Genomic DNA, 22441 nt, shown 5'->3' on the forward strand with positions numbered 1-22441 from the left:
CTCCTGGGAAAGGAAGGAGGACCAGAGACAGTCAAATCACAGATGGTAATGAGTGCTGTGATGGAGAGAACCCCGAAGGGTCATGGAAGGCTTCCTGGAGGAGGGGATGCCTCAGCCGAGGTTGTCACTAAATCAATGTCAGTCTAATCAAGTTGATCTGGGATGGGAGTAAGTCAGATCAAGTCGTGCCTCTGCACAAAGCCCTCAGATGGCCTCCCCACGTGGCTCAGAGTAGAAGGCAGAGTCATCCCAGGTCTCCCGGAGCTGGCCCCGCCCCTTTCTTCTCCACCCTCATCAACCACCTGAACGCCTCGTCCTGCACTCCAGCCACACTGGCCTCCCTGCCTGCCTTCCTCAACCCCATAGGAACGATCACACCTTAGGGCCTTTGCCCTTGAGCTTCCCTCTGCCTGGAATGCCCTTCCCCTGGGTGTCTGCGTGACTGCTCCCACACCTCCTTCTGCTCAAATGACACCTTAGGGGGGAAGCTTTCCCCAGCCCCCTCTCCTCCGGGGGGGCCCCCCAGGCTCCACCCCTCAACCACACCCCCTTCCCTGCTGCATTCTTCTGTGCAGCATTTAACCCCATCAGACACACTAGATGCTTTACTTAGTTATTTTGTACATGGTCTCTCTCAACCCAGCAAGAGGGAAGTGACACGTGGACAGGAGCTTTGTCCTGTTCTTTGCTCTATGCCCTGAGCATCTAACAAGCCCGGCACTCAGCAGCGGGGGCTCGTGAGCCGCTGAGAACTTCATGGTGTCTTTGATGAGCAGGATGCTGGAGATCACACTATTATCTAACACCGCGGTCAGCTCGGCTCAGATGCAACACTCTCTGTACACAAGAGTCCTGTGTGTGTGTGTGTGTGTGTGTGTGTGTGTGTGGCAGAGAGGAAGAGACAGACACCACCTTCTTGTTCCTTTGCGTTTCGTCCGCCTGCTCTTTCTAGAAGGGAGAGGCAGGGGTGTCCACCTTGCTCACGGCTGTATCTCTGGTTCTTAGAACGTGCTACTGAACAGGGGCTCAGGAATTATTTGCTGAAGGAGGGTGAGAAGGGGCTGTGCCGGGGCAGGAAGGGGACCCCGAGTGAGGGCCAAGGGTGACTCACGGTTGGCTTGAAACACTCTGACTTTGTCCATCTCCGACTTGGACACGTGGAGGAGCAGCCGGTGCTTGGTGAAGAAGTCCCTGGGGGTGTTGGTGTTCAGGGTCACCAGGGACATGTCCTGCAGGTCTGGAACGAGAAGACCCTCTCCTCTCTCACGGCTCCCCTCAGACCCCACCCCCCTCAACCCTGTCGCCTGATTTTATCTTCATCACGCCCTTGCCAGGATTTAAATAATGATTTTCATTTTGGAATGAGCTTAGGAGGCAAGCTCGGTGAAGCAGGGGTCATGGCTGGCTTGTTGATTGCTCTGTCCCCAGCCCCCAGAGCCTAGAAGCATCTAGAAGCACCGAGAACAAGGACTAGGGCATGACAGTGAGCTGGGTAACTATTTGAGTGGATGGGTTTTTCCTCTGGGCCTGAGTGGGAAGTGAACCAACCCGAATGATAGCCAACACAGGTGTGGGGAGAGCGAAGCTGGACAGGGGTCTCCTCTGGGCATTAGCTCCCGGGTGAAGGGAATCAGAGGTGGTGGGTTCGAGCCCTGGATCTGTGGGATCCTGGGAAGTATTTCATCTCTCCGTGTCTCTGCTTCCTCGTCAGTAAACAGAGCTAAGGGTAGTGCCCACGCACAGGGGAGGGTGAGGTCATGTGTATGAAGGGCTTACGGCGGCAGCCCGCGTCCCGGGAGCGACCATGAAGGGTACTGGTTCTTTTGATTAGGGCCGGGCACTTCGTAGGGGCTGCCCCTTGGCATCAGGCAGAGACAATTGCATGCAACTTCCAAATGCATCCATTTCTATGCTGCCCTAGCAGCTCCCCGGGAAGGCCAGCGCTGCCACCGTGGCTGGCCGACATCCCTCCACCAGAGCCCTCTTCCATCCCAGCCACGCTTCAGAGGGGTGCTGCTGGCGGAGAACCTGCGCCCACCACCATCCTTGTGTCTCTCCGTGGTGTCAGGGTGCCTGATTCCACATCCTGAGCCTGTGACTTACTGGCTATGTGACCTTAAGCAAATTGCTTCACTTCCCCATACCTCAGTTTCTCCATCTGTAAAATAGAGTTGAGGACAGTACGTACTTCCAAGCCTTGTACTGAAGGATCAGATGGGTTAATTCTGAAGAGGTCAGAGCAGTGTCCGGCATGGGGCACCGGCTCGGGGCCGCTCTGACAGGACTTTGGGGCGGAGTTCGGCTTTCATTTTGAATGATTTCGGGTCCCAGCTTTGACCCAAGAGCAGAAATTTAGGTTGGGCCATGGACCGGAGCATGGGGCCTGGAGGAGGCATTGGGAGACTCAGTCCTGGTCCTGGCTCTTCTCTGGCTGCTGTGTGACCTTGGGTGAGTCACTTACCCTCTTTGGGACCTTGTCCATTCTTCTTCTTATGCAATGGACAAGCTAACAAGAACACGCTTCCTTTAAACCCCGTCTCTGAGGGCTGTACCAAGCTCAGGCTGCATAGACAAAAGGGCTTTACAAAAAGACCAACCAAGCTCTATTTCCATGAGCTCTCTGGGCAGGGGGACGCTGAGGGGAGGGGGTCCTCACCTTGGCTGTCCAGCACATCATTGTCCCTACAGTCCATGGTGGAAGATTTGGGACTGTCTCTGTCACAGTTCACCAGCAGGATGGCGCCTTGCCCGCGCGGTCCCCAGGTCCAGGTCCTCTGTGGACACCCAGCAGAGACGGGCCACATCTAGAAACCTACGTATGTCCCTCCAGCTCTTGGGGGAAGCATAACCGCTCTCCCCAGCCCCTCACGAGCCTTGTGCGGTTTACAGATCTCGCTTCCACATCAGCGAATTCTTTAGCCCCAAGAGGGGAATGTTCGCCTGCTCCAAAAATCCTAAACATGGACACCAAAAATGCAATTCAACCACTTCAAAAAACGACCCCCAAGATAGTAAAATTTATTTTAACAGCTTAAAAAAAAACTGTCAGATTGGCAAACTGGACTGAGCTAAATATTTAGGCCAAGATCCTAATCTAAATCGTTACTTTTATGTGAACTCTTCATTACTCATTCTCCAAAGTGTGGGTACTATTCTTAGCAGCCAGTTGCTGTCTGTCCAAAGATTAAAGCAAATTCAGCAGCCCCTCCCAGCAGGGATCTAATAGGGATGACGTCTTCTGTTTGCAGGACAGCGTTGGCCCCCTGGGAATGACTGCGTTCTGGGTGGGACAGAAAGACAGATTCCACTGTCAGAGTTGCAATCCTCCCTCCTCTTTTAGCTGACCCCACGGAGGGATCTTCATCTTTTGACAGGACATATCCTCCTAAAGGGCACACCAGCATTAAGCTGTACAGGCAGCTTGGGGATTTCAGGAACACCCTGGGCTTTGTCCTCAGACCCAGGTAAGGCTACCTTTATGCCGCACCTCTTAACCCTCCATTGTCTTTCAGCAACAGACTTTGGCTGTCCCAGCGCAGGTACTTCCCTCTTCTGCCCCCTGCCAGTTCTCCCTTTCTCTGCTCTTCATTCCCTGTGGGCAGCACCGTAGGGACCTCTCCCCCTAGCCAGGGAAACCCTGGCATGGGGGGATTTTTTTCTCCCAGAGTTAAGAACTGCTGGCAAATTTTTTCTCTGCTGGGCATTAACCTGATGACTCTAGAGTTTCTAATTTGCACAACATGTTCTCTGAACTCACAACCGGTGAAAATCTAGTTTTGCAAAAGAGATGGGAAATGCGTAAATCAAATTGGTAAGGGTGTTTTTTTGTTTTCTCCTTTGCCTTGTTCTTCCTCGAGGGACAGACGGCCATTCGTGCCATCACCACCAGAGGGCGCAAGAGGAGAACCCAGCAGAAGTAGCACCTGGAGTGTTAGGAGGCTTGAGCATACCTGGCCCTTCTTGGCACCGATGGGCTTCACTTTGCCAGTGCGGGCGATGTCCGTGCTCAAGGAGATTTCTGCAATCCCACCGAGTAAGAGGAGAGGGTTGGTGAAGGTACAAGGTCAAGGCACTCAGTGTGGTCCCTGGGAGATTGTCTGCCCCACGGCTTCTCTCCCTCCCCTTCCGAAGAGACACGAATTCAAAGACACCCCCGTGTCTCCAAAGAAGATGTTTAATGGCAACCCAGAGAGCAGAGCTGGAGCTTCTGACCACACCCATTCTCCTTGGCAGGGGTTTGGGGGGCCTCGCCATAGCTGTGATGCCAACCAGATCCTACACATCTGGCCACCTTCCGGGTTCAAAAATAATTCAGAAAGATTTCCTGGCCACCCCAATGGGATGCTTGGAGCCAAACTCCTGGAAGGACACCTAACCAGGCTCTCAAAGTCCTCTGGCCCCAATGTTAGCCCCCAGTGACCTTGGAGCGAGGGATACAGTGGTTACTCCAGCCCCACCTGACTTTTCCTGGTGTGCATTATGGCTGCACGTCATGGTCGCAAAAACCTACCCCACTCTGTCCAGATGTCAAGGCTGAGAAAGCATACGTCTGTTTTTAAGTCCTTCCCACCCTCATTAGAACACATGATCATAGTCTTCCCAGTGACATAGATCTGTGTGCCCATATCATAGGTAGTGACCTTGTGAGCTCACAGTGTGAGACTGACCTGGATGAACTTTTAAACACACCCACAGCCATATTTTAGTGTCAGGCCAGAGCAGCATAGAGTTTAGTGCTCTGGATTATTGGCTCCTTCACTAGCCAGCAGCATGAATTTAGGGAGATCTGTCTACTTCTTGGGCCTCAGTTTCCTCATCTGTAAAATGAGATATAATAGTACCAACTTCATGGGATTGTTGTAAGGTTGTTTTTTTTTTTTAAGATTTTATTTATTTATTTGAGAGATAGGGAGAGAGAAAGAGCACAGGCAGGGACAGGGGCAGAGGGAGAAGCTGACTCCCCAGTGAGTGAGGGGCTGGATATGGGGCTCAGTCCGGGGACACTGGGATCATGACCTGAGCTGAAGGCAGATGCTTAACCACTGAGCCACCCAGGGATCCCAGAATTGTTGTAAGGTTCAAAGGTAAAGTCTTAGCAGAGTGCCTGGTATAGAATTAGTGCTATATTATTCGTATTATTTAAGTGTGCACTAATGAAATGAATGTGTATTTACGAATAAAACTCATTAATGAAATGAAAGTTGAAATTTTCACACGCTATTCTGATACTTAATGCACATTTATTTTATTTTATTTTATTTTAAAATTATTTTAAAAAATTTTTTAAAGATTTTATTTATTTATTTCATAGACAGAGATCACAAGTAGGCAGAGGGGCAGGCAGAGAGAGAGGAGGATGCAGGCTCCCTGCTGAGCAGAGAGCCCGATGTGGGACTCAATCCCAGGACCCTGGGATCATGACCTGAGCCGAAGGCAGAGGCTTTAACCCACTGAGCCACCCAGGAGCCCCCTTAATGCACATTTAAATGGTAATGATAATCATATAATATTACTGTTCAAGATATGTTCAAGTTAGAAAATTACTTTATTTAAAGAAGAATGTTAAATAAATATGAGTCTAGCCAGATCGTTGATATTGCAAAATGGAGAAGATGGGATGTAAGTCATGGCATTTGGGGAACATCAGTCTATATATTATTGTATAAGACAGTGTCATCATCTACTTTTCTTATAAATATTTGAAGTGTCAAAAGGTATAGAGACTCATATGTGGAAAATCCATATGCCACCACTTATGCTGAGAAAATATTAACATATGATGGAACTCCCCATAAATGTTCTCTCTCTCTCCCCAGTTGAGTTACTTTATGGCTCACCAACTGGGGAGGGAATATTTATGAACCACAATATATATAACTAGCTAGAAATTATCCCTTTTCTCTGCTCAGTCTAAAGTGAGCTCCAGAATGTAGTTTCTCTTGGAGAGACACCTTGTAAGGGTGTGTGTATGTGGAGAGGGGCAGTGGCATCCCAAGAACCTGGTCATTACTTACCAACACCAGTGACATAGAGCAGGGCTTGGATGGGGTTGGTCTTGGGTCCATAATATGAAATCTGAACCTAAAAGACAGAGCAAACCATGAAGGTCTTCTCTTAGTCATTCAACAAACACTAACTGGACTTCTGCTCTGTGCCAGTCCAGGGTGAGTTGCTGAGGAGACAAGGACGAGCAAGAAGTGGTGCCAGCCTATAGAAACACCCAACTGATGTGCGTGGAGGGGCAAAGAACTCAAATACTTATGATACTTAGATGAGGGTCCTATGGGAGCCCAGAAATGGAAGGGCTGAGCCAGCCTGGGTGGTATCAGGGAGATACACTTTGAGGGACGAGTAGGAGCTCAGCAGCCAGAGACATGGTGGAGGGGGCATCAGTGGGAGGGCACTGGCTGTAAGCCACAGAAACTGGCTCCAGCAAGCAGAAGGGGTGGAGAGGACCTGCAGAACCAGATCTTGGAAAGGCTGGAGCCCAAGCCCTCTGGGGATCTGGACAGTGGGAGCTTTGGGGAGCTAGTCTCTTCAGCGCTGGTGAAGATAAAAAACACCAACCCTTACTGCCCAGGGTTCAAAATCCAGGAAGAGTGGATATGACTGACCCACCCTGGCCAGAGGAGGGCAGAGCACCAGGATGGACACTTTGAAGCGAAAATGGCAGAGGGGAGTTCCCCAATGCAAAACCAAAGAGCCGGAAGAAGAGGCTCTCCTGAGGGGATAGACTGAGGGGTTTGGGTCTGTCCTGCAGGCAGTGGGGATCCAGGGAAATGTCACAGCCACCATCACCTCATGTCTAGACCACGGCACCAGCCTCTAGTCGACTGCCTGGATTCAATCTACTTAGGACACTGCGGCCAGTGGGGTCTTTCTAAGACAAATGCAGACTTGTTATTCCCTGGATAGTAGGTTTTCACTGGCTTCCTGTTGCCCTCAGAAAGTGAGGTCCCTGATGCCAAACTCTCTAATACTGGCTACCTCTGTCCCCCAATTCCGTCTTCACCCTCTTTTCTTGCCATACATCTCTTCCTCAGTTTCCCCAGCACATGCTTGACCATCTCCTCCTCTAGAGTGTGCACACAGGCCACATATCCCTTATAGAGTTCTCACTCTGCTTTCCCTCTCTTAGGCAGATCATTCCTACCTCCTTCAGCTTGCCACTTCTTCCAGGAAGTCTTCTTTGGTTGCATATACCACCACTTATGTTGAGAAAATATTAACATATGTATTTATGTTACATAATACTTTGAGGCTCAAGTTCTATGCTCCTATAGTAGGCAAGAACTCTCTGTCCCAAGGGAAGGCTGAATGGACTATCCTGCTGGAAACAACTGCTCATTGGCCCAGATCTCTGTGGGAACCCCAGAGGATCCTGTTGAGCTTATCTATAGTCAGAGGGGTGGAGTGGGTTGAGTGGTGGTCCCCAAAAACATATGTCCACATCCGAATCCTTGAAACCTGTGAATGTGACCTTATTTGGAAAAAAAGGTCTTTGCAGATGTAGTTAAGTGTCTTGAGATGAGATCATCATGGATTATCCAGGGAGACCTTAAATCCAGTGACTAGGGTCTTTATAAGAGTGAAGCAGAGGGAGATTTGACAGCGTGGGGCGGGGGGACAAGACCACAGAAGCAGAGACTGGAGTCTAGGAAGCTAAAGGAGGCCAAGAACTGGTTCTTCCAGAGCCTCCAGAAGGAGTGATGTCTGAAGACACTTTAATTTTGAACTTCTGTCCTCCAGAGAGAATACATTTCTGCTGATTTAATCCAGTAGCTTCTGATCATTTGTCCAGCAGTCACAGGAAGTGGACATGGACCAGAACTTCCCAGGGCTGCCTTAGCACTCACCACCACTTCTAATGACTTACCTGTATCTTACCCATAGGTTGTAAGCCCCATGCAGGCTGCAACCTCACCTGTCCTGTTCCCTTCTCTATCCCCAGTGCCTGGTAGTGGCTGGCATGTAGGAGGTGAATACTAAACATTTGCTGAATGGATGAATTTAGTAAAAACCTGGCTTCCATAACCCTCCAACATCCCTATATTGTCTGCCAGGATTCCATGGCTGGAACGGTCTCCATAGTATCCAGAAAAGAGAATGCTCTGCCAGAGCTGGGGCTGTGGGTCAGTGCAGGGTGGACTGTGAGCAGCTGACCTGCTGCTACCTGCTGACCTCCTCCCACACATCCCACCCCACGGCTGCCACACTCACCTTCTGGTCACCTGTGCTACTGCTGGCAGCTTTCATCCGCAAGCTCACTTCCAGGCTAGGGTCCAAGGACCACTTGGAGGAACCTGTGGTATTCTTCTTGGCTGGAGGGCTGTGGGCAACATCCACAACCACTCCTGGGGACGCATTGATGCTGAAGGACGTGTAGCCCATGGGGGCAGAGCTGTGGAAGAGACAATAGGGAGGAAAGAGGGGCTCAGTGAGGGAGGCATGGCCCTCTACTGCTCTCCCAGCATTCTTCCCTTTCCCCCCAGCAACTGTAAACCCCACATGGCAGCCAGTTGACTCTGACCATGGAAATGAAGTGCTGTGAGGTTGTTGGTAGGTAGCGAGAAACAAAAAAAAAAAATTTTCCTGACCTGAAGAGGTTACACTTGAGTTAGGAGAATTGCAGAGGGAGGGGCACACAGAGCAGCACAAACTACTGCTTCTGGCATATGGCACACCGGTGCTCTTGCAAAACAACTAGATCGTGATTAAAATATACTTTTTAGAGCACTGCTGAGATCATGAGATGTAAGAGAGATCTCCAAGGACTCCCTTCTCTGTGTGCATCCACACACACATACACACCATGGAGGTTATATTGAGGAACACTGAAAACAAAGAGGAGATATTAAAGATATCCAGAAAGAAGAGTCAGGTCACCTATGAAGGAATTACTATTAGATTAAAAGCAGGTTTCCCAATAGCAACAACAAAATCCAGAAGACAATTGAATAACATCTGCAAAGTATTTTGGAAAAAGAATTTTGAAAAAATAACTGCTTACTTTGAATTGTGTACCCCAACAAAATTTTATACATACACATATATATGTATATATATAAATATAGATAAAGATTTTTGAAATTTATTTGAGAGAGTGAGAAAGAGAACATGAGTGATGGGGAGGGATAGACAGAGAGGGAGAAGAAGACTCCTTGCTGGAGCTGGGAGCCTAATGTGGGGCTTAATCCCAGAACCCCAAGATCCTGACCTGAGCTGATGACAGATGCTTAACTGATTGAACCACCCAGGTGCCCCAAGAAAAAACTGTACAAATAAAAATACCAAAAAGGTAAAAACAAGTCCAAATATATGTATAATCAAAGTAAATATCAATGTATCAATGTTACCAGTTAAAAGAGAGTTTTGACTTAGAGAAACAAAACTCAGTTACATGAAATTTGTAAGAACTACCTAAAATATAAAGATCCAGAAAAGATGAAATTTAAAGGAAAGGAAAAACATACATTAGGCCAATACTGACCAAAAGAGGGTTGGGGTGGGTATATTAATATCAGATAAAGTTAATTTTTAGATGAAAAACACACTATTAGCAATAGAGAGGAACACAACCTAATAATTTAAGGTTCAATTCACCCAGAAGATATTCTAAACTTGTATGCACCTTATAACATAGCTCCAATATACATATAAGGCAAAACTGATAGAAATGCAGGGAGAAGTTGACAAATCCATCATCACAGTTGAAGACTGCAAGTCTTCTTTCTCAATCAACATAGATTAAGCAGACGAAAAAATTAGTAACAAAATTAACAAGTTTGATTTGTTATGCATATACGGAATTCCTTGCTCCACAACTGGTAAATATATAGTGCACACGGATCAATAAAAAAACATTGATCACATAGTTAACCATCAAAGCAAGTTGCAGCAAATGTAAAAGGATAGGTCATATACAATATAGATAGCACAGTCTTTGATCAGAATGTGACTAAGTTAGGAGTCACTAATATAAAGTCCATTTTTAAGCCCATACATTTGGAAATTTTAAAGCCAGACTTATAGATAATTTACAAGTCAATGGACAATTAATGGAAATTAAATAATAATACTCAGGACTGAGCAATACTTAAAATACATTTCAAAACTTTTGGGGGAGCTAAAGGTGTTGCTTTGTGCCTTAAATGCTTAGATCTTCAAAAAGAAGAGAAAGGTTAAAAAATAAGTATATAGGAAAAAACAGAAAAATAGAATGTAATCTCCCAAACCACAGAAAATAAAGATGGTAGAAATCCGTGAAATATAAATCAAGTAAATCAACAAAGCCAAAATAGACTAATATAACTGGTAAACTTCTGGCAAGATTGATCAAGGGAAAAAATAAGAAAAATGAAAAAAAATCCCTACAGGAAAGGCAGATTATTTTGTAGATAGTTGATAAAAGGTAACAGAACCCCACAGCATGATTATCTATAACATCCCCCCCCAAATTTTAAACCTTAAATTAAAAAAAAAATACTAAGAATTCAATAAGGTAGATAGTAAGGTGGAGAGGCAAAAATCAGTTGCATTTCTGTACAGCAGCAGTAAATTGTTAGAAAAATAATTTTTACAAACCGATATATAATTTACATTAGGAAAAAACACTGCAAAGTACCTAGAATAAATCTAACAAAAGATATGAAAGGATTTTATGGAGAAAACCAAACCTATTGAAAACATTAGAGAAGACCCAAATTAATAGAAGGAAATAACATGGAATTCCAGGACATTTCATGGAACTTGACAAGTTGATTCCAGGAGTGACATGACAAACCAAGGGACTAACACAATTAAAGTACTCCTTAAGGAAAAGAAGCAAAACGTAAGGGACTTGCTCTACCAGGTATGAGTTACCAGGAAGCTATGGATGGTGCTATAATGGCTCAGGCAGAGACAAATGACAGATATAACTTAAGAGAGATTCTCCCTGAAAAGTGAAACCTCCTACACTGTTGGTGGGAATGCAAGCTGGGGCAGTCGCTCTGGAATACAGCATGGAGTTTCCTCAAAAAGTTGAAAATAGAGCTACCCTATGACCCAGCAATTGTGCTACTGGGTATTTATCCCAAAGATACAAATGTAGTGATCTGAAGGGACACCTGCAACCCAATGCTTATAGCAGCAATAGCCACAGTAACCAAACTCTGGAAAGAGCCTAGATGTCCATCAACAGATGAATGGATAGATGTAGTATATACATACACACACACACACACACACACACACACACACACACACACACACACACGATGGAATATTATGCAGCCATCAAAAATGAAATCTTGCCATTTGCAATGACACAGATAGAACTAGAGGGTATTGTGCTAAGTGAAATAAGTCAACCAGAGAAAGACAAGTATCATATGATCTCACTGATATGAGGAATTTGAGAAACAAGAGAGGATCATAGAGGAGGGGAGGGAAAAATGAAACAAGATGAAACCAGAGAGGGAGACAAACCATAAGAGATTCTTAATCTCAGCAAACAAACTGAGAGTTGCTAGAGTGGAGGAGGGTGGGAGAGATGGGGTGGCTGGGTGATGCACATTGGGGAGGGTATGTTAACACATACCTCACATATGGTGAGCACTGTGAATTGTGTAAGACCTATACCCCTGAAACAAATAATACATTATATGTTAATTAAAAAGAGAGAGAGAGAGAGATTCTCCTTGATCTGCGACCAAAGTGATCTTGTAAATAAGCAGGCAAAGGGAAGATTATGTAACAAATGGTGCTGGGACAATTGCTTGCTCATAGGGAAAATAGTTAAATTGGATGAATAATTAAATCGATCCCATCCTCACACCATATATAAAAACAAGCTCCAGGTGGATTTAAGGCTTAAAAATGAAAGGCAAAAATGTGAATTTTTTTAAAAATAGATTTTATTTTTTAGAGAAGCTTTAGGTTCACAGCAAAATTGAGTGGAAAGTCCAAAGATTTTCCATATATCTCCTGCCCTCCACCCCCATGCACAGCCTTTCCCATTATCAGCATCATCCACTGGAGTGATACACTCATTAAAATTGATAGATCTACATCAATACATCATAATCATCCAAAGTCTGCAGTTTACATTATGTTTTGCTCTTGGTGTTGTACAGTCTATGAATTTAAACAAATGTATGCATGGTGACATGTATCCACCATTATGGTATCATACAGAGTAGTATCATTGCCCTGAAAATCCTCTGTACTTGTGATTGAGTTCCAGTTTCAAAGCATTATGGTCCGAGAATATGCAGGGAATAATCTCAATCTTTTGGTATCGGTTGAGACCTGACTTGTGACCCAGTATGTGGTCTATTCTAGAGAAAGTTCCATGTATGTTTGAGAAGAATGAGTATTCTGTTGTTTGAGGGTGGAATGTTCTGTATATATCTATGAACTCCATCTGGTCCAATGCATCATTCAAAGCTCTTGTTTCTTTGTTGATTTTCTGCTTAGAGGATCTGTCCGTTGCTGAGAGTGGAGTGTTGAGGTCTCCTACTATTAGCGTATTATTATCAATATGTCTCTTTATTTTGGTTAATAGTTGGCGTATGTAGTTGGCTGCTCCCATGTTGGGGGCATAGATATTTACAATCGTTAGATCCTCTTGTTCGATAGCTCCTTTTAGCATGATATAGTGCCCTTCTGTATCTCTAACTACAGTCTTTAGCTTAAAATCTAATTTGTCTGATATGAGAACTGCTACCCCAGCTTTCTTTTGAGGTCCATTGGCATGAAAAATGGTTCTCCATCCCTTCACTTTCAGTCTGGATGTATCTTTAAGTTCAAAATGAGTCTCTTGTAGACAGCATATGGATGGGTCCTGTCTTTTTATCCAATCTGCAACCCTGTGCCGTTTCATGGGAGCATTTAGGCCATTCACGTTGAGAGTGATTATTGATAGATAGGATTTTATTGTCATCATGTTTCCTGTGAATTTTTTGTTTCTATAGGTAGTCTCTGTAAATTTCTGCTCTATGTCACTCTTGGGGGTCTTTCTCCTTTTATAGAAACCCCCTTAATATTTCTTGCAGGGCTGGCTTTCTGGTCACATATTCTTTCAGTTTCTGCTGGTCTTGGAAGCTCCTGGTCTCTCTGTCCATCTGAATGACAGCCTTGCTGGATAAAGTATCCTTCAAAATCCTAGAGGAGAACATAGGCAGTAATCTTTTGACATAGGTCACAGCAACTTCTTTCAAAACACGTCTCCAAAGGCAAGGGAAACAAAAGTGAAAATGAACTTTTGGGACTTCATCAATATAAAAAGGTTCTGCACAGCAAAGGAAACAGTCAACAAAATGAAGAGACAACCCACGGAATGGGAGAAGATATTTGCAAATGACACTACAGATAAAGGGCTGGTATCCAAGATCTATAAGAACTTCCCAAACCAAACACCCCCCCAAAAAATAATAAAGTCAGATAATGGGCAGAAGACATGAACAGACACTTCTCCAAAGAAGACGTATAAATGGCTAGCAGACACATGAAAAAATGTTCATCATTATTAACAATCAGAGCGATTCAAATCAAACCCACATTGAGATACCACCTTACACTAGTTAGAATGGCAAAAAATTGATAAGACAAGAAAAAACAATTGTTGGAGAGGTTGTGGGGAAAGGGGAACCCTCTTACACTGTTGGTAGGAATGCAAGTTGGTGCAGTCACTTTAGAAAACCATGTGGTGGTTCCTCAAAAAGTTAAAAATAGGACCAGGCTCTCTGCTCAGCAGGGAGCCTGCTTCCCCCCCGCCCCCCACCCCAGTCCCGGACTGCTTCTTTGCCTGCTTGTGCTCTCTCTCTCTCTCTCTGTCAAAAAAATTAAAAAAAAAATCTTAAAAAAAAAAGTTAAAAATAGGGCAATTGCACTACTGGGTATTTACCCCAAAGATACAGATGTAGTGAAAAGAAGGGTCATATGCACCCCAATGTTTATAGCAGCAATGTCCATAATAGCCAAACTGTGGAAAGAGCTGAGATGCCCTTCAACAGGTAAATGGATAAAGATGGTGTGGTCCATATATACAATGGAATATTACTTAGTCATCAGAACAGATGAATACCCAACATTTGCATCAACATGGATGGGACTGGAGGAAATTATGCTGAGTGAAATAAGTCAAGCAGAGAAAGTCAGTTATATGGTTTCTCTTATTTGGTGGCACATAAGGAATAACATGGAGGACATTAGGAGAAGTAAGTGGAAAATGAAGGGGGTAGAATCAGAGGGGGAGACGAACAATGAAAGACTATGGACTCTGGGAATCAAACTGAGGGTTTTAGAGGGGAGGGGATTGTACGGGATGGGTGAGTCTGGTGATGGGTATTAAGGAGGGCATGTACTGCATGGAGCACTTGGTGTTATATGCAAACAATGAATCATGGAACACTACATTAAAAACTAATAATGTACTGTATGGTGACTAACATAATTTTAAAAGTTATACCAAAAAAAAAAAATCCTCTGTGTTCTGCCTATTTATCCCTCATTCCCCCAACCCCTGGCAACTGCTGGTATTTTACTGTTACCATAGTTTTGTCTTTTCCAGAATGTCATACAGTCAGGATCACATGGTATGTAATCTTTTTAAAAATTATTATTATGTTAGTCACCACACAGTACATCATTAGTTTTTTATGTAGTGTTCCATGATTCATTTTTTGCCTATAAACCCAGTGCTCCATGCAATCTGTGTCTTTCCTAATACCCGTCATTGGGCTCACCCAAACCCCCACACTGTTCCCTTCTAAAACTCCCAGTTGTTTCCCAGAGTCCATAGTCTCTTATGGTTCATCTCCCCCTCTGAATTCCCCCTCTTTCATTTTCCCCTTCCTTCTCCTAATGTCCTCCATGTTATTCCTTATGTTCCACAAATAAGTGAAACCATATGATAATTGACTTTCTCTGCTTGACTTATTTCACTCAGCATAATCTCCTCCAGTCCCATCCATGTTGATGTAAAAGTTGTTCATCCTTTCTGATGACTGAGTAATATTCCATTGTATATATGGACTGCAACTTCTTTATCCATTCGTCTGTTGAAGGGCATCTCAGCTCTTTCCACAGTTTGGTTATTGTGGACATTGCTGCTATGAACATTGTGGTGCATATGGCCCTTATTTTTACTACATCTGTATCTTTGGGATAAATACCCAGTAGTGCAATCGCTGGGTCATAGGGTAGCTATGTAGTCTTTTCAGATTGGCTTCTTTCTTACTAATATCCATTTTAAGTTTCCTCCATGCCTTTTTATGGCTTGATAGCTAATTTCTTTTTAGCACTGAATAACATTCCATTGTCTGGATGGACCGCAGTTTCTTTATCCATTCACCTACTGAGAGACTTCTTGGTTGCTTCCAAGTTTTGTCAATTATGAACAAAGCTGCTATAAATATCAGTGTGCAAATTTTGTGTGGACATAGGTTTTCAACCTCTTTGGGTAAATACCAAGGAGTGCAATTACTGGACTGTATGGTAAGAGTATGTTTAATTTTGTAGGAAACCACCAAATCGTCTTCCAAAGTGGCTGTACCATCTTGCATGATCACCAGTGGTGAAATGAGAATTCATGTTCTTCCATATCCTCTCCAGCATTCGGTGCTCTCAGTGTTCTGGATCTTGGCCATTCTAATAGGTGTGAAGTGGCATCTTATGGTTGTCTTAATTTGCATTTCCTGGATGACATATCACATGGAGCATCTTTCCCACATGCCTACCTGCCATCTGTGTATCTTCTTTGGTGAGGTGTCTGTTAAGATCTTTAGCCCATTTTTCAACCAGGTGGTTTGTTATTATTGTTTTAAAGTTCTTTGTAAGTTTTCGATAACAATCCTTTATTAGCTATATCTTCTGTTAATATTTTCTCCCAGTCTGTGGTTTGTCTTTCTTATTCACTTGACAGTCTTTTTTAGAGCAGAACTTTAAAATTTTAATAAAGTCCAACTTATCAATTCTTTCTTTACTTTTCTGGATTATGCCTTTTGTATTTTACCTAAAGAGCCATTGCCAAGGTCATCTAGAGTTTCTCCTATATTACCTTGAGAATTTTATAGTTTTCTGTTTTACATTTAGGTCTATGGCCTATTCTGAGTTAATTTCTGTGAAGGATGTAAGGTCTGTGTCTAGATTCCTTTTTTGAATGTAGATGTCCAGTTGTTCCAGCACCATTTGTTGAAAAAACTTTTTTTCCCATTGTATTGTCTTTGCTTTTTGACAAGGGTCAGTTGATTATATTTACATGGATCCATTTCTGGTTCTCTATTCCGTTCTATTTATTTATTTCTCTATTCCTTTGCCAATACCACACTCTCTTCATTATAGATTTATAATAAGTCTTTATAATATAGTTTCAGCCCTCCAAGTTTATTCTTCTCCTTCAAAACTGTTAGCTATTCTGAGTTTTTTCCCTCTCCATAGAAACTTTAGAATCAGTTTGTCGATATCCAGAAAATGGGATTGCACTGAATCTATACATCAAGCTGGGAAGAACATCTTGGCAATGTTGACTCTTCCTATCCATGAACATGGAATATCTCTTCAATTATTTACTTCTTTGATTTCTTTCATCAGGGTTTTGCCATTTCCTCATATAGATATTATACATACCTAAGTATGTATACCTAATACCTAAGTATTTAATTTGGGGGAGTAATTAAGTATTTAATTTGGGGGAGTACAAATGTAAATGGTACTGTGTTTTTAATTTTCAAACTCCACTTGTTTGTTGCTGGTAGGTAGGAAAATGATGGACTTTTCTACATTAACACTGTATTCTATAGCCTTGCCATAATTGCTTGTTAGTGTTTTTGGGGGGGAGGGTTAGGGTTTTTTTTGTTGTTGTTGTTATTAATTCATTTGGAGTTTCTACATAGATGATCTTGTCATCTTCAAAGAAAGATAGGTTTATTTCTTTCTTTTCAAAATTAGTATCTCTCTTACTTCCTTTTCTAGTCTCATTGCATTTGCTAGGAATTTTAGTATGATGTTGAAAAGCAGTAGTGAGTGGGGACATCTTTGCCTTTCTCCTCATCTTAGTGGGAAAGCTGCAAGTTTCTCACCATTAGGTTGATGTTATCTGTAGGTTTTTTTGTTGGTAGACTATCAGGTTGAGGAAATTCCCCTCTAAGTTTACTGAGAGTTTTATCTTAAACAGGTATTTGCATCTTTTAAAAGAAGATGACACAAGCATCTTTATGTTCTTTCTTAAGGCATAAAACCAATAAACATTAAAGAAAAGATTTTAAGTTCAACTAGAGGAGAATAAATAACTTCTGTTCATCAAAAGACACTATAAAGAGAAAAGAGTTAGCATGATCTACAGAGAAGATATTCATGACATCAAACCAAAAAGGTTTAGCACCTAGAATATGTGAAGAATATGGGTGAATCAATATGAAAAAGATAACTCAATAGAAAAAAAAATAGCTAACGATATGAACAGGTATTCAGAGAGGCTGCAACAGAAAAGGATGACAAACATGTGAAGAGTCACTTCATCCCACTCATGAGTAAGGAAACAAAAATATCCAGGCCATAGCGGGACAGGGATACTACCCTGACTGGACTGGTGAAAAATAACACTGTGGACAGTTCAAAGGCAACCCTAACACACCGCTCAGAGGAATGTGAACTTTATCACTCTGTAAAACAATTTGGTGTTCTGTTTGAAGTCAAACATCGGCCCGCCCCAAACCCAGCAATCCACTGCAAGACAGACACCCCAGAGCATCCTTGGCACGTGTCCACCAGGAGACATGTCCGGGATCGTTCAGAGCAGCACTTTCTGTAACAGTGAGTGACCCACAGACAGTGGAAGGACTAGAGCATCGTAGCAGATTCAGACCATGATGGAGGCTCCCTGGAAAAGCAGAGCTCACTCCCCAAGGACGCAAAGATGTGTGTTAGAATTGTGTTTTCTGTTTTTATTCTTGCCATAAAGTTCTTAATCTCTGTATCAAAAGCTACATGTATTCCTTCTAGAGAATTAGGAAAACACAGGAAAAGTCTGTGAGAAGGAGACCTCAAAGATGGTCTCCAGTAATCCCCACCTCTGGTGCTCACGCCCTTGTGTAAATCCCTCCTCAGGGAGGGTGGAAAGGGCCTTGAGATGGCCTTCTGGCCAAAGGGAAAAGCCAAAGGGATGGGTTGTCATGTCTGTGATAAGGTTACAAAAGACCCTTTCTCTGTCCCCCCATTTCTCTTCCTCTCCCCCCAACCTTGGCTTCCTCACCTTGATGGAACAAGCCACCAACAACCATAAGGGGGGCCTAGAAGCAGAGCCTGCCTCAGCCAAGCCTCAACATGGCTATAACCACACTGGCACCTTGACCCTGACCGCTGAGGCCCAAGGCGGAGGACCCAGCTAAGCCACGGAGGAGTCCTGCCCCACAGAAACAGTAAGATAATAGCCACTACTGTTTCAAGCCACTGGGTTTGTGGACTATTTGTCCCACGGTGATCCTTAGCTAATAGAGGACTAACAAGGAAGACAGGAGGAGAGAGGCAGACAGGGAGGAAAGAAGGAAGAGAGAGAATGGAGAGAGGGAGGGAGGGAGGGAACGAGGAGGAGGGAAGAACTGCCTAGAAGAAAATGGAATATTACCACTTAGGGACCATCATGGATGGACATTTTGATTATTTTCTTTCAGGAGACAAATTTTTAAAGTCTGTTTTGAAGGATCAAGAAGTAGATGAAAAAAGAAACATATTTCCCCAACACTCTCCCAGTCTCTATTCCCAGATTTCCTTTCATATGTTACCCAGTCCCCTGCCCCCACCCCTAGCCCTCACGCCATCCACACAAAGTCAAGCTCAGGTTCTTAGCCTTCAAGGACAGCGATCATTTACAGAGCATTCACTCTGCTCCAGGCCCCGAACACGTTCTTTCCACACATCAGCTCGTTGACTTTTCACCAACCTTCTCTCCATCTCACAGGTGCAGGACTGAGGCAGAGGGCTGAAGACACCTCGTCAAGGTCAGCTTTAGGCATTGCGCGTCTCTGCACAATGGGTTGGGATGGTGCCAGTGCCCTTCCTTCATGCGTCCCACCTCTACCTTCTCTCCATACTGCAGTCACACTGAGCCCCTCATGCCACCCCTCACCTCCCCAGATGTACGTGTCCGTGCTGTGTGCCAGACCTTGAGCTGGGGGAACGGAGGATGGGGTGGGGGCAAGCTTCGTGGTCCCAGGGGCTCCTGGCTAGGAGAAGGGCGATTTCCTCAGCCAGAGGATCTGCTGTCCCATTGTGGGCTCCCCCAAGTCTTCCTTGACAAGGTCACCATGCCACATTTACTAAACTCCACTAGTGGGTGTCCCGGCCACTGGGATTGGAGCTGGAATGAATGTTCTTTCCTTTGGCTGTTTTCCAGACCCTCTCAGGTCCCCAAACAAGGGACTTTCAAAAACATAAGGGGGTTTTCACTGTGAGTGGGGTGGGGGAGCAGCCATGTGTGCTGTTGTGAGACAATTCGGAGCTGGTCTTCCAGTGATTTCTACTAGCCTCTGCAGAGCCAGCACTGAAAGCTCGAGCCCCAGACAAGTGCCCACATCCCTCCAAATCCTGAATCCAGCATCTCCTTCCCTATGACCCCAGGCTGGACAGCACTTAGCATCTGCGACTCTCGCATTCAGTGGCTCGCATGATCCTTACAGGAAGGGGGACTGCTCTGAGGACACTCGGCATGCCTTACGTGGTGTCATCCTCACCACAACCCAACAGCACGGATGTTAATGTTCCCATTTTACAGGTGGGTAAACTGAGGCTTAGAGACATCCCTGCCCCCCACTGTCACGCTGAGTAACTGTCTGCTGAGACGGAGACACTGGGAGGAAGAGGACAAGCCCCCCCACTGCAGCATCAGGACGTTCACCATCTTCCATGGTTGGTGACTCCAGACCCTCCCCGCCCACAACATTCCGGGCCTTCCAAGCCCTCTGGAATCTGCGTGAGCTCCACCAACCAGGCAGCGGGGCCCAACAAGGCCAGTGCCACAGCACTCAGAGGCCCAGTGTGCTAGGGAAGCAAGTGAATTTGGGGTCAGGCAGTCCTGGATTTGAATTTCCTGGCTTGGTCACCTTGAATTTGTATGACCTTGAAACCTCAGTTTACTCATCTCTAAAACAGGCTCATTAGAAATCATGGACCGAAGGACCTGGCACATAGTAGCCAGGGTCACACTGCCTTCCTGACTCCAGCCACAAGCATCACAGAAAGCCCTCGACGGGTTTCACTATTTGTCTCAGGTCGGTGGGATTTTGTCCGAGTAAAATCAACATGCTTCTCATTACGGGAAGAGTACTCCCCAAATGTAGACTGAAAATCACAAGTGGCAGCTCTGGAAGAGGTTCCCACACCCCTGGGCCTGCTCCTGCCTCTGAAGTGCTGTCTTTCTACCCCCCCGGGGGCTCTGAGCCCAGCGGTAGAGGACAAGGCTCCGGCAGGGGCGTGGAGCACGCGTGTGCTGGGAGGAGGTCAGGGGAGCGGAGCTGGGGAGGAGGCAGTGCCAACCCCATCTGTTTCCAGAAGGGAATTCAGGCCACAGTCAGCGTGGTGGCGGCTGGCCTGGGGCTGCTGTTTAGTGTGGGTGGGAAGTGAGGGGGTGGGGTCCCAGAGCCCGGTTTAAATCCTGGCTCCCTCACCTACGAGCTGTGTGGCTTTACGCAGTTACTGGACCTCTCAGAACCTCAGCTTCCCCTTCTGTAAAATGGGAATAACAGCACTGCCTGCCTCCTAAGGCTGATGACTGAGTCCTGTGTAGGGAGTGGGGTGGAACCTGCAGCCATTGTCGTGGGGTTTGGGCAGGGCGTGGAACGTCTCACTGAGGGAGGAGCTCACTCCTGGAAGAGTCAGCAGCCTCAGACGACATCGGTCTCTTTTTATCCTTCACCACTCGACCTCTCCGTCTCCTGCCTCCTTGCCACAGCTCCAGACAGCCCCCCAGAACTTTACTGCTGCTCCACCATGGCCCAGGGTCAGGTGACACTTGGAAGAAATGTCCCAGACACTCCTGTGGGCACATACTAGGACCACTGACGTCCAGCCTGGGTGGGAGGAAGCCCGGGGCGGCCACTACGATGATCGATAACGACACTGACCATGCACACTTGCTGAGTGTCCATAGACCATTTTGTGTCACTGGAGCCTGGCGCAGGCCGGGCACATAGTAGGTGTGCAGCTGGTATTTGTTGGGTGATTGGATGCATGGGTGGATGAAAATCCACCAGCAATACGTCCAGCTCTGCGCTAAGTACTTCCACACTCCCACGGCCTTTCCCATTCAGTCCCTCTAACCACACTATGGAGTAGGTATCATCCCCATTTCACAGATGAGGGACCTGAGGCTCAGTTGGCCAAGACCAGCCAGCTGGCCAACAGCAGGGACAGGTTTCCCGCCCCAGCTTCTCCCACCACACATAGGTTATTCCGCACCCATGGAGGGAGGCTTGGCTGAGAGGTGTGTGTGGGGGGTAACGAACTGCACCGTGAACCAGGTGTGGGTCATGAAGTCCAGGGCCTCGCCTACCTTCCAGGGCACACCTGCTGTGTGACCTTTGGCAAGTCACAGACCCTCTCTGAGCTCCACTGCCTCAATGGTGAAAGGAGAAGGTCCTGCTTGCCCTATGATAATTCACCTGTGGTGAGGCCCTGGGGAACCCTCACCTGGAATCCAGCACATCCCAGGACCACGCGAGCCTCACTCCTCCAGCATCTCCCTTGGCAGCAGCCTGAAGTCTGAGCCAACCCCACGTCCTGCGTCTGCAGAACCTGCTCATCCAGCATCGGTGGGCCTGTCCCCCGCCCCCAGAATGTCCCTGCTCACCCGTAGACATCCAGCTGAGTCTTGGTGCCCAGCACACACACGGCATGGGTGGGCTGCTCCGGGGTCATGTGGATCACCGCGCCCTGGGCCATAATCCTGCCAGCCCGTCCCTCCAGCTGCAGGAAGCCCCTTGGCTGGTTCCTTTATAGGGCCCAGCAGAGCCATGAGTCAGCACCTGTGGTTTACAGGCTACTTAGCCCCTCCCCACTCAGATCCCGGGGTGTGTACTCTAGCTGCTCTTCCTGCCCAGGAGCTGCCCCTCCGACTTGCGTGAGTGTCAATCACGCCAGGCCGGCTCTGTTAGTCTCCTGGGAAGCGTCAGGGGCTCAGGAAGCCGCGAGTGCAGGTCTGGGTCCTCACGTCACAGCCCCCTGCATGCCTGGGGCCCTGAACACCGGGGTCCATCCAACATGGGTGTCAGAGAGGAAGAGGCGAGAAAAGCAAGGAGCTCGGGGGATCGTGGCAAGGAGGTCACCCCTGGGCTATGCACTTGAGGACCGAGCTGACTTGGGACCAGTGTCCCCAGGCTGGACCACCCACGTGGCAGGTCACCGTCTTGGGTCTGTTCTGTGCACCAGGCAGCTCTCTCTGCCCCTCACGTGGACCCACCCACGG

The 22441-nt window shown here is 46.1% G+C and overlaps 1 protein-coding gene across 1 annotated transcript in view; it reads right to left on the reverse strand.

Annotated features, from left to right (window-relative positions):
- LOC111154775 (peptidyl arginine deiminase 4) overlaps positions 1-21918 on the reverse strand; it is a 36269-nt gene extending 14351 nt beyond the window's left edge. Inside the window, exons 1-6 of the mRNA XM_022514674.1 lie at positions 21827-21918; positions 8221-8401; positions 6015-6081; positions 3951-4018; positions 2657-2774; positions 1112-1237 (exon numbers count right to left, since the gene is read on the reverse strand). Coding sequence (XP_022370382.1) covers positions 1112-1237; positions 2657-2774; positions 3951-4018; positions 6015-6081; positions 8221-8401; positions 21827-21918 — 652 coding nt within the window. The remainder of the gene's footprint in view (positions 1-1111; positions 1238-2656; positions 2775-3950; positions 4019-6014; positions 6082-8220; positions 8402-21826) is intronic.
- Between the last annotated feature and the right edge of the window lie 523 nt (positions 21919-22441).

This window comes from Enhydra lutris, unplaced genomic scaffold, assembly GCF_002288905.1.
Source record: "Enhydra lutris kenyoni isolate GAN:26980312 unplaced genomic scaffold, ASM228890v2 scaffoldscaffold38, whole genome shotgun sequence".
Taxonomy (NCBI): Eukaryota; Metazoa; Chordata; class Mammalia; order Carnivora; family Mustelidae; genus Enhydra; species Enhydra lutris.